The sequence below is a fragment of the Arachis hypogaea genome, chromosome 20, assembly GCF_003086295.3.
Source record: "Arachis hypogaea cultivar Tifrunner chromosome 20, arahy.Tifrunner.gnm2.J5K5, whole genome shotgun sequence".
In the NCBI taxonomy this organism is placed as follows: domain Eukaryota; kingdom Viridiplantae; phylum Streptophyta; class Magnoliopsida; order Fabales; family Fabaceae; genus Arachis; species Arachis hypogaea.
Window position 1 is genome coordinate 47,627,274 of NC_092055.1, and position 12,584 is coordinate 47,639,857.

Below are 12,584 nucleotides of genomic sequence, written 5' to 3' on the forward strand. Positions count from 1 at the left end.
GACTTTATGGGGCCATTTCCTAACTCAAGTGGATAGATGTACATTCTGTTGGCGGTTGATTACGTATCAAAGTGGGTAGAAGCGATACCTACTGGTGCACGAAATTGTGATCATCAATGCGCCAACATCATGGTATGTGATGAGCGGATAATTTATACGCTTTTTGACATTGTTTTTAGTATGTTTTTAGTAGGATCTAGTTACTTTTAGGGATGTTTTCATTAGTTTTTATGTTAAATTCACATTTCTGGACTTTACTATGAGTTTGTGTGCTTTTTTGTGATTTCAGGTATTTTCTGGCTGAAATTGAGGGACTTGAGCAGAAATCAGATTCAGAGGTTGAAGAAGGACTGCTGATGCTGTTGGATTCTGACCTCCCTGCACTCAAAATGGATTTTCTGGAGCTACAGAACTTGAAATGGCGCGCTTCCAATTGAGTTGGAAAGTAGACATCCAGGGCTTTCCAGCAATATATAATAGTCCATACTTTGGCCAAGAATAGATGATATAAACTGGCGTTCAACGCCAGCTTTCTGCCCAAATCTGGCGTCCAGCGCCAGAAAAGGAGCCAAAACCAGAGTCGAACGCCCAAAACTGGCACAAAAGCTGGCGTTCAACTCCAAGAAGGACCTCTACACGTGCAACACTCAAGCTCAGCCCAAGCACACACCAAGTGGGCCCCGGAAGTGGATTTATGCATCAATTACTTACTCATGTAAACCCTAGTAGCTAGTTTATTATAAATAGGACTTTTTACTATTATATTAGACATCTTTGAATCTTTGGACGCCTGGTTCTTAGATTAGAGGGGCTGGCCATTCGGCCATGCCTGGACCTATCACTTATGTATTTTTAACGGTAGAGTTTCTACACTCCATAGATTAAGGTGTGGAGCTCTGCTGTTCCTCAAAGATTAATGCAAAGTACTACTGTTTTCTATTCAATTCATCTTGTTTCGCTTCTAAGATATTCATTCGCACTTCAAGCTGAATGTGATGAACGTGACAATCATCATCATTCCCTATGAACGCGTGCCTGACAACCACTTCCGTTCTACCTTAGACTGAATGAGTATCTCTTAGATCTCCTAACCAGAATCTTCGTGGCGTAAGCTAGAATGATGGCGGCATTCAAGAGAATCCGGAAGGTCTAAACCTTGTCTGTGGTATTCCGAGTAGGATTCAATGATTGGATGACTGTGACGAGCTCCAAACTCGCGATTGCGGGGCGTTAGTGACAGACGCAAAAGGATAGTAAATCCTATTCCAGCATGATCGAGAACCGACAGATGAATAACCGTGCCGTGACAGGGTGCGTTGATCATTTTCACTGAGAGGATAAGATGAAGCCATTGACAAGGGTGATGCCTCCAGACGATTAGCCGTGCCGTGACAGGGCATTGGATTATTTTCCCGAGAGATGACCGAAAGTAGCCGTTGACAATGGTGATGTATCACATAAAGCAAGCCATGGAAAGGAGTAAGACTGACTGGATGAAGATAGCAGGAAAGCCGAGGTTCAGAGGAACGAGAAGTATCTCCATTCGCTTATCTGAAATTCTCACCAATGATTTACATAAGTACCTCTATCCCTATTCTATTATTTATTTTCGAAAACCCATTACTGTTTGATATCCGCCTGACTGAGATTTGCAAGGTGACCATAGCTTGCTTCATACCAACAATCTCCGTGGGATTCGACCCTTACTCACGTAAGGTATTACTTGGACGACCCAGTGCACTTGCTGGTCAGTTACACGGAGTTGTGAACCGTGGTTTTGGCATCATGTTTTTGGCGCCATTGCCAGGGAAAGAAAGAGCAATGAACTTTACATAATTAACGTGTAATTCACGATTCCGTGTACCAAGTTTTTGGCGCCGTTGCCGGGGATTGTTCGAGTTTGGACAACTGACGGTTCATCCTGTTGCTCAGATTAGGTAATTTTCTTTTTCGTTTTGTTTTCAAAAAAAAAAAAATTTCAAAAATCTTTCAAAAATTTTTCTTTTGTTTTCGAAAAAAAATATAATGTTTTCAAAAATAAATTATTCTATGACTTCAAAATTTTTAAGAATGAATTCTAGTGTTTCATGAAGCATGTGAAGCCTGGCTGGCTGTAAAGCCATGTCTAAATTCATTTGGACTGAGGCTTCCAAACCATCAGCATAGAGGCAAGTTACATATTTGATAAGTAATGAGCAGTATATTCTGATATCTTTCTGAAGCTTGGCTGGCCATTGGCCATGTCTAGTGTTTTGGACCGGAGCTTTCATTGAAAGCTTGGCTGGCTAGTGAGCCATGTCTAATTCCTGGACTGAAGCTTTAGACTAAGAATGCAAGATTCCTGGAATTCATATTAAAAATTTTGGAATCCTTGTTTTTCTTTTTCATAATAATTTTCGAAAAAAAAAATACAAAAAAATTAGAAAATCATAAAAATCAAAAATATTTTTTGTGTTTCTTGTTTGAGTCTTGAGTCATATCATAAGTTTGGTGTCACTTGCATATGCATCTTGCATTTTTCGAAAATTCATGCATTCATAGTGTTCATCATGATCTTCAAGTTGTTCTTGGTAAGTCTTCTTGTTTGATCTTGATGATTTCATGTTTTGTGTCTTTTCTTGTTTTTCATATGCATTCTTGAATTCTTAGTGTCTAAGCGTTAAAGAATTCTAAGTTTGGTGTCTTGTATGTTTTCTCTGCATTAAAAATTTTTCAAAAATATGTTCTTGATATTCATCATGATCTTCATAGTGTTCTTGGTATTCATCTTGACATTCATAGCATTCTTGCATGCATTACATGTTTTGATCTAAAATTCTCATGCATTGCATCTTTTTAGTGTTTTTCTCTCTCATCATAAAAATTCAAAAATCAAAAAATATCTTTCCCTTTTTCTCTCATCAAATTCGAAAATTTGGATTGACTTTTTCAAAAATTTTTAAAAATCAAGTTGTTTCTTATGAGTCAAATCAAAATTTCAATTTGAAAATCTTATCTTTTTCAAAATCTTTTTCAAAAATCAAATCTTTTTCAAATTTCTTAGTTATTTTCGAAAATTTCAAAAATATTTTTCAAAAATCTTTTTCTTATTTTTTTATATCATAATTTTCGAAAATAACAATAACAATTAATGTTTTGATTCAAAAATTTCAAGTTTGTTACTTACTTGTTAAGAAAGATTCAAACTTTAAGTTCTAGAATCATATCTTGTGATTTCTTATGAATCAAGTCATTAATTGAGATTTTAAAAATCAAATCTTTTTCAAAACTAATTTCTAAAATATCTTCTTATCTTACCTTTTTCAAAAAGTTTGTTTCAAAATATCTTTTCTAACCTCCTAACTTCTTATCTCTTCAAAATTTGTTTCAACTAACTAACTAACTTTTTGTTTGTTTCTTAACTTTTTCAAAACTACCTAACTAACTCTCTCTCTCTAATTTTTGAAAATATCTTCCCTCTTTTTGAAAAGTTTTTTTTAATTAACTAATTATTCTTATTTTTATTTTTGATTTTAAAAAATTTTCGAAAAATACTAACATTTTTCAAAAACCATTTTCGAAAATCACTAACTCTTTTTCAAAAATATTTTTCGAAAATTCTCCCTCTCCCATCTTATTCTATTTATTTATTCATCTACTAACATCTCATCTCACATCTCAACCCTCCTCACAGTTGTGTTTCTTCCATTATATTACATTCTTTGTCTCCCCCTCTTCTTCTACTCACACAGGGATCCCTATACTGTGGTATAAAGGATCCATATTATTATTATTATTTTTTCTGTGCCCTCTTCTTTGTCATATGAGAAGGAGCAAGGACAAGAATATTCTTGTTGAAGTAGATCCAGAACCTGAAAGGACTCTGAAGAGAAAATTAAGAGAAGCTAAATTACAACAATCCAGAGATAACCTTTCAGAATTTTTCGAACAGGAAGAGGAGATGGCAGCCGAAAATAATAATAATGTAAGGAAGATGCTTGGTGACTTTACTGCACCTAATTCCAATTTACATGGAAGAAGCATCTCCATTCCTGCCATTGGAGCAAACAACTTTGAGCTGAAACCTCAATTAGTTTCTCTGATGCAGCAGAACTGCAAGTTTTATGGACTTCCATCTGAAGATCCTTTTCAGTTCTTAACTGAATTCTTGCAGATCTGTGATACTGTTAAGACTAATGGAGTAGATCTTGAAGTCTACAGGCTCATGCTTTTCCCTTTTGCTGTAAGAGACAGAGCTAGAGTATGGTTAGACTCTCAACCTAAGGATAGCCTGAACTCTTGGGATAAGCTGGTCAAGGCCTTCCTAGCCAAGTTCTTTCCTTCTCAAAAGCTGAGCAAGCTTAGAGTGGATGTTCAAACCTTCAGACAGAAAGAAGGTGAATCCCTCTATGAAGCTTGGGAGAGATACAAAGGACTGACCAAAAAGTGTCCTTCTGACATGCTTTTAGAATGGACCATCCTGGATATATTCTATGATGGTCTGTCTGAGTTATCTAAGATGTCATTGGATACCTCTGCAGGTGGATCCATTCACCTGAAGAAAACGCCTGCAGAAGCTCAAGAACTCATTGACATGGTTGCAAATAACCAATTCATGTACACTTCTGAAAGGAATCCTGTGAATAATGGGACGCCTATGAAGAAGGGAGTTCTTGAAATTGATACTCTGAATGCCATACTGGCTCAGAACAAAATATTGACTCAGCAAGTCAATATGATTTCTCAGAGTCTGAATGGAATGCAAGCTGCATCCAACAGTACTCAAGAAGCATCTTCTGAAGAAGAAGCTTATGATCCTGAGAACCCTGCAATAGCAGAGGTAAATTACATGGGTGAACCGTATGGAAACACCTATAATTCATCATGGAGAAATCATCCAAATTTCTCATGGAAGGATCAAAAGCCCCAACAAGGCTTTAATAATGGTGGAAGAAATAGGTTTAGCAATAGCAAGCCTTTTCCATCATCCACTCAGCAACAGACAGAGAACTCTGAACAAAATACTTCAAATTTAGCAAACTTAGTCTCTGATCTATCTAAGGCCACTATAAGTTTCATGAATGAAACAAGGTCTTCCATTAGAAATTTGGAAGCACAAGTGGGCCAGCTGAGTAAAAGGATCACTGAAATCCCTCCTAGTACTCTCCCAAGCAATACAGAAGAGAATCCAAAAGGAGAGTGCAAGGCCATTGACATAAGCACCATGGCCGAACCTGTAAGGGAAGGAGAGGACGTGAATCCCAAGGAGGAAGACCTCCTGGGACGTCCAGTGATCAATAAGGAACTTCCCTCTGAGGAACCAAAGGACTCTGAGGCTCATCTAGAGACCATAGAGATTCCATTGAACCTCCTTATGCCTTTCATAAGCTCTGATGAGTATTCCTCTTCTGAAGAGAATGAGGATGTTACTAAAGAGCAAACTGGCAAGTTTCTTGGTGCAATCATGAAGCTGAATGCCAAATTATTTGGTATTGAGACTTGGGAAGATGAACCTCCCTTGTTCACCAATGAACTAAGTGATTTGGATCAACTGACATTGCCTCAGAAGAGACAGGATCTTGGAAAGTTCATAATACCTTGTACCATAGGCACCATGATCTTTAAGGCTCTGTGTGACCTTGGTTCAGGGATAAACCTCATGCCCCTCTCTGTAATAGAGACACTGGGAATCTATGGGGTGCAAGCTGCTAAAATCTCATTAGAGATGGCAGACAATTCAAGAAAATAGGCATATGGACAAGTAGAGGATGTGTTAGTAAAGGTTGAAGGCCTTTACATCCCTGCTGATTTCATAGTCCTGGATACTGGAAAGGAAGAGGATGAATCCATCATCCTAGGAAGACCTTTCCTGGCCACAGCAAGAGCTGTGATTGATGTTGACAGAGGTGAACTAGTCCTTCAATGGAATGAGGACTCCCTTGTGTTTAAAACTCAAGGATCTCCCTCTGCAACCATGGAGAGGAAGCATGAAAAGCTTCTCTCAAAGCAGAGTCAACCCAAGCCCCCACAGTCAAACTCTAAGTTTGGTGTTGGGAGGCCACAACCAAACTCTAAGTTTGGTGTTGAACTCCTATATCCAAACTCTAAGTTTGGTGTTGGAGAGTCTCAACAATGCTCTGAACATCTGTGAGGCTCCATGAGAGCCCACTGTCAAGCTATTGACATTAAAGAAGCGCTTGTTGGAAGGCAACCCAATGTTTATTTATCTAATTTTGTTTTTGTTTTTCATGTTTTATTAGGTTCATGAACATGTGGAGTCATAAAATAAATATAAAAATTGAAAACGGAATCAAAAATAGCAGAAGAAAAATCACACCCTGGAGGAGCATCTGCTTGGCGTTCAACGCCAGAACAGAGCATGGTTCTGGCGCTGAATGCCCAAAATGGGCAGCATCCTGGCGCTGAACGCCCAGAACAAGCATAGTTCTGGCGTTCAACGCCAGAAATGGCAACAAATGGGCGTTGAACGCCTAAAATGGGCACCAACCTGGCGCTGAACGCCCAGAGTTGTGTGCAAGGGCATTTTACATGCCTAAATTGGTGCAGGGATGTAAATGCCTTGACACCTCAGGATCTGTGGACCCCACGGGATCATCTCAGGATCTGTGGACCCCACAGGATCCCCACCTACCTCATCATCTCTCTTTCCATTCATGATCATCCCTTCTGTTTTCCATTTACCACTCACATCCATACACCCACTACCTTCAAAATTCAACATCTCTCTCCCACCCAATCCCACCCATATGGCCGAATACACACGTCCATCCATCTCCTCCATATCTTCTTCTTCTTCTTCTATTCTTTCTTCTTTTGCTCGAGGGCGAGCAACATTCTAAGTTTGGTGTGGTAAAAGCATAGCTTTTTTGTTTTTTTCATAACCATTGATGGCACCTAAGGCCAGAGAAACCTCTAGAAAGAGGAAAGGGAAGACAAAAGCTTCCATCAAGGGTCTATAGCTCAGTGGTAGAACATTTGACTGCAAATCAAGAGATCCCTGAGATACCTCAGGGGATACATTTTCTTCCACACAATTATTGGAAGCAACTATGGGTGGAACATCAAGAGCACTCCATCATCCTTCATAAAATTAGAGAAGATCAAAAAGTAATGAGGGAGGAGCAACAAAGACAAGGAAGAGACATAGAAGAGCTCAAGGACATCATTGGTTCCTCAAGAAGGAAACGCCACCATCACTAAGGTGGATTCATTCCTTGTTCTTATTTCTTCTGTTTTTCGTTTTCTATGATATGTGCTTATCTATGTTTGTGTCTTCATTACATGATCATTAGTAGTTAGTAACTTTGTCTTAAAGTTATGAATGTCCTATGAATCCATCACCTCTCTTAAATAAAAAAATGTTTTAATTCAAAAGAACAAGAAATACATGAGTTTTGAATTTATCCTTGAACTTAGCTTAATTATATTGATGTGGTGACAATGCTTCTTGTTTTCTGAATGTATGCTTGAACAGTGCATATGTCTTTTGAAGTTGTTGTTTAAGAATGTTAAATATGTTGGCTCTTAAAAGAATGATGACTAGGAGACATGTTATTTGATAATCTGAAAAATCATAAAAATGATTCTTGAAGCAAGAAAAAGCAGCAAAGAACAAAGCTTGCAGAAAAAAAAATAATAGGCGAAAAAAAAATATAGAAAAATAGAAAGAAAAAGCAAGCAGAAAAAGCCAAAGCTCTTAAAACCAAGAGGCAAGAGCAAAAAGCCAATAACCCTTAAAACCAAAAGGCAAGGGCAAATAAAAAGGATCCCAAGGCTTTGAGCATCAGTGGATAGGAGGGCCTAAAGGAATAAAATCCTGGTCTAAGCGGCTAAACCAAGCTGTCCCTAACCATGTGCTTGTGGCGTGTAGGTGTCAAGTGAAAACTTGAGACTGAGCGGTTAAAGTCAAGGTCCAAAGCAAAAAAAGAGTGTGCTTAAGAATCCTGGACACCTCTAATTGGGGACTTTAGCAAAGCTGAGTCACAATCTGAAAAGGTTCACCTAATTATGTGTCTGTGGCATTTATGTATCCGGTAGTAATACTGGAAAACAAAGTGCTTAGAGCCACGGCCAAGACTCATGAAATAGCTGTGTTCAAGAATCATCATACTGAACTAGGAGAATCAATAACACTATCTGAACTCTGAGTTCCTATAGATGCCAATCATTATGAACCTCAATGGATAAAGTGAGATGCCAAAACTATTCAAAAGGCAAAAAGCTATAAGTCCCGCTCATATGATTGGAGCTATGTTTCATTGATAGTTTGGAATTTATAGTATATTCTCTTCTTTTTATCCTATTTGATTTTCAGTTGCTTGGGGACAAGCAACAATTTAAGTTTGGTGTTGTGATGAGCGGATAATTTATACGCTTTTTGACATTGTTTTTAGTATGTTTTTAGTAGGATCTAGTTACTTTTAGGGATGTTTTCATTAGTTTTTATGTTAAATTCACATTTTTGGACTTTACTATGAGTTTGTGTGCTTTTCTGTGATTTCAGGTATTTTCTGGCTGAAATTGAGGGACTTGAGCAGAAATCAAATTCAGAGGTTGAAGAAGGACTGCTGATGCTGTTGGATTCTGACCTCCCTGCATTCAAAATGGATTTTCTGAAGCTACAGAACTCCAAATGGCGCGCTTCCAATTGCTTTGGAAAGTAGACATCCAGGGCTTTCCAGCAATATATAATAGTTCATACTTTTGCCAAGAATAAATGACGTAAACCGGCGTTCAACTCCAGCTTTCTGCCCAAATCTGGCGTCCAGCGCTAGAAAAGGAGCCAAAACCAGAGTTGAACGCCCAAACTGGCACAAAAGCTGGCGTTCAACTCCAAGAAGGACCTCTACACGTGCAACACTCAAGCTCAGCCCAAGCACACACCAAGTGGGCCCCGGAAGTGGATTTATGCATCAATTACTTACTCATGTAAACCCTAGTAGCTAGTTTATTATAAATAGGACTTTTTACTATTGTATTAGACATCTTTGAATCTTTGGACGCCTGGTTCTTAGATCAGAGGGGCTGGCCATTCGGCCATGCCTGGACCTATCACTTATGTATTTTTAATGGTAGAGTTTCTACACTCCATAGATTAAGGTGTGGAGCTCTGCTGTTCCTCAAAGATTAATGCAAAGTACTACTGTTTTCTATTCAATTCATCTTGTTTTGCTTCTAAGATATTCATTCGCACTTCAACCTGAATGTGATGAACGTGACAATCATCATCATTACCTATGAACGCGTGCCTGACAACCACTTCCGTTCTACCTTAGACTGAATGAGTATCTCTTAGATCTCCTAACCAGAATCTTCGTGGCGTAAGCTAGAATGATGGCGGCATTCAAGAGAATCCGGAAGGTCTAAACCTTGTCTGTGGTATTCCGAGTAGGATTCAATGATTGGATGACTGTGACGAGCTCCAAACTCGCGATTGCGGGGCGTTAGTGACAGACGCAAAAGGATAGTAAATCCTATTCCAGCATGATCGAGAACCGACAGATGAATAGCCGTACCGTGACAGGGTGCGTTGATCATTTTCACTGAGAGGATAAGATGAAGCCATTAACAAGGGTGATGCCTCCAGACGATTAGCCGTGCCGTGACAGGGCATTGGATCATTTTCCCGAGAGATGACCGAAAGTAGCCGTTGACAATGGTGATGTATCACATAAAGCCAGCCATGGAAAGGAGTAAGACTGACTGGATGAAGATAGCAGGAAAGCAGAGGTTCAGAGGAACGAGAAGCATCTCCATTCGCTTATCTGAAATTCTCACCAATGATTTACATAAGTACCTCTATCCCTATTCTATTATTTATTTTCGAAAACCCATTACTGTTTGATATCCGCCTGACTGAGATTTGCTAGGTGACCATAGCTTGCTTCATACCAACAATCTCCGTGGGATTCGACCCTTACTCACGTAAGGTATTACTTGGACGACCTAGTGCACTTGCTGGTCAGTTACACAGAGTTGTGAACCGTGGTTTTGGCATAATGTTTTTGGCGCCATTGCCAGGGAAAGAAAGAGCAATGAACTTTACATAATTAACGTGTAAATCACGATTCCGCGTACCAGTATGCACAATTGTAATCTCAACTCTTTGTCACAACTCCGCACAACTAACCAGCAAGTGCACTGGGTCGTCCAAGTAATAAACCTTACGTGAGTAAGGGTCGATCCTACGGAGACTGTCGGCTTGAAGCAAGCTATGGTCATCTTGTAAATCTCAGTCAGGCAGATTCAAATGGTTTTGGAGAATTGATAATTAAAATATGAATAAAACATAAAATAAAGATAGAGATACTTATGTAATTCATTGGTAGGAATTTCAGATAAGCGTATGAAGATGCTTTGTTCCTTCTGTACCTCTGCTTTCCTATTGCCTTCTTCCAATCATTCATACTCCTTTCCATGGCAAGCTTTATGTTGGGCATCACCGTTGTCAATGGCTACTTCCCGTCCTCTCCAATCATGATGCTATGGATCATGATAGCCCGGTCTATAGTAACTTCAGACCGGTTGCTAGTGGAAATGATTGAGCGTTAAATGAACTCCAACCATCCCCTAGCCACAGGCTTGAGGTCATGCCTTCTTAGTTGAACCGGCTTTCCTCTTGAATCTCTTTTCCATTGAGCACCCTCTTCACAAATGTCTATGAGGACTTGGTCCAACCTTTGATCAAAGTTGACCCTTCTAGTGTAGGGGTGTGCATCTCCTTGCATCATTGGCAAGTTGAATGCCAACCTTACATTTTCCGGACTGAAATCTAAGTATTTCCCCCGAACCATTGTAAGCCAATTCTTTGGATCCGGGTTCACACTTTGATCATGGTTCTTGGTGATCCATGCATTAGCATAGAACTCTTGAACCATTAAGATTCTGACTTGTTGAATGGGGTTGGTGAGAACTTCCCAACCTCTTCTTCGAATCTCATGTCGGATCTCCGGATATTCACTCTTTTTGAGCTTGAAAGGGACCTCGGGGATCACTTTTTTCTTGGCCACGACTTCATAGAAGTGGTCTTGATGCACCTTTGAGATGAATCTCTCCATCTCCTGTGACTCGAAGGTGGAAGCTTTTGCCTTCCCTTTTCTCTTTCTAGAGGTTTCTCCAGCCTTAGGTGCCATAAATGGTTATGGAAAAACAAAAAGCAAAGCTTTTACCACACCAAACTTAGAAGGTTTGCTCGTCCTCGAGCAAAAGAAGAATGAAGAGAGTAGAGGTTTTCAACATAGGGCCTATTGGGCGGTTAAGCAGTGTAACATGGATTTCACCAAGGTGGGTATAGCCAGGAAATTGCAACTAAAGGAACTTGAATGCCTTAGGATAGAGGCCTATGAGAATGCAAGGATTTACAAGGAGCAAACTAAGGCATTCCATGATCACCATATCCGCAAGAAAGATTTTCAAGAAGGTGATAAAGTTCTTCTATACAACTCAAGACTCAGATTCATGCCCGGAAAGCTCCGTTCAAGGTGGGATGGCCCCTTTAAAGGGAAAGGAGTGAAGCCCTATGGCGTGGTCGAGCTATTCCAACCTCAAAGTGGTGCAACATTCAAGGTGAACTGCCATAGGGTAAAGAAGTATCATGGCTATAAGTCACCGAAGGAGTTGGAGGTGTTCCTACTTAAGGATGCATCCAAAGGAGGAGAAGCTTAAGCTCATGAAAGTCAAACTTAAGGACCTTAAAGAAAAGTGCTAGGTGGGAGACACCCCACCATAGTATGATCTTCCTTGTATATAATTTCTTGCATATAGTTTTTAGAATCTTTGTTTGATTTTGTGATTGTTTGCTTTTGTGAGTTTGTTTGAGTATGCTTGATTTTGTTGTGTTTTACTGAGCTTGTTAGAATGGCCATGAGGATTTCATTAATCTAAGTTTGGTTGAATTGGTAATGTTGAAGAAAATGCTACATTTTGAGTATTGTATGAAATTGTGCGTGTTTTTGAACTATCTAGTTTGAATGACTGCCAAGATGGTGTTAAAACTGCCTTTCTCTATGTTTATGTTTATGAAAAAAAGGGGTGTCTACACGTATGCGTGGACGACACGTACGTGTCGATTGCACTTTCGCAATTTCTGGTACAAAAACCTGAGAGTTGTGCGAGAATTGTGCTGGAAGTGTGCCTAACGCACAACCCCATCACGCGTGCGCGTCGGCTGATGCCTACGCGTCCTTGTCTGTTTCGTGCATCCATACCTAAGTGCGGGTGACGCGCGTGCGTCCCTGACGTTCATACGTGGGCGATGCGCACGCATCATAGGCATGTTTTCGAACTACTGGTACAAAATCCAGAGAGTTGTGCGAAATTTGTGCGGGAACTGTGGGGGGGGGGGAGCACAACTGCTACCCATCCGTAAGCGTGGGCAACGCTTACGCGTCGATCGCCATCCTCACCATCCATGTGTGTACGTCGCCGAAGCATACGCGTCAATTGCTCTGCTGCCAACTCATGATACAAAAACCGTCACTTGTGCGAATTTTGCGCTGCCTTTGTGCGTAAGGCACAACTCTGTCCATGCGTGCGCATCGCCTGATGCGTATGCGCCCTCTCCCATTTCTGCTACCCGCGCGTAT

At 40.0% G+C, this 12,584-nt stretch overlaps 1 protein-coding gene and 1 non-coding gene across 2 annotated transcripts; one reads left to right on the forward strand and one right to left on the reverse strand.

Moving 5' to 3' along the window:
- Positions 1-4,336: 4,336 nt before the first annotated feature.
- Positions 4,337-4,444, reverse strand: LOC112788542 (small nucleolar RNA R71). The gene has a single exon (XR_003195902.1). It is a non-coding gene; the product is annotated as a small nucleolar RNA R71 (small nucleolar RNA).
- A 6,824-nt stretch (positions 4,445-11,268) lies between these two features.
- LOC112785843 (uncharacterized) lies at positions 11,269-11,664 on the forward strand. The gene has a single exon (XM_025829266.1). It carries the CDS (start codon positions 11,269-11,271, stop codon positions 11,662-11,664), a length of 396 nt encoding a protein of 131 aa, XP_025685051.1.
- Positions 11,665-12,584: the final 920 nt, after the last annotated feature.

What these genes read in the sequence shown, in the direction of transcription:
- LOC112785843 (XM_025829266.1), top strand. Translation starts at nt 11,269, where the DNA reads ATGGATTTCACCAAGGTGGGTATAGCCAGGAAATTGCAACTAAAGGAA.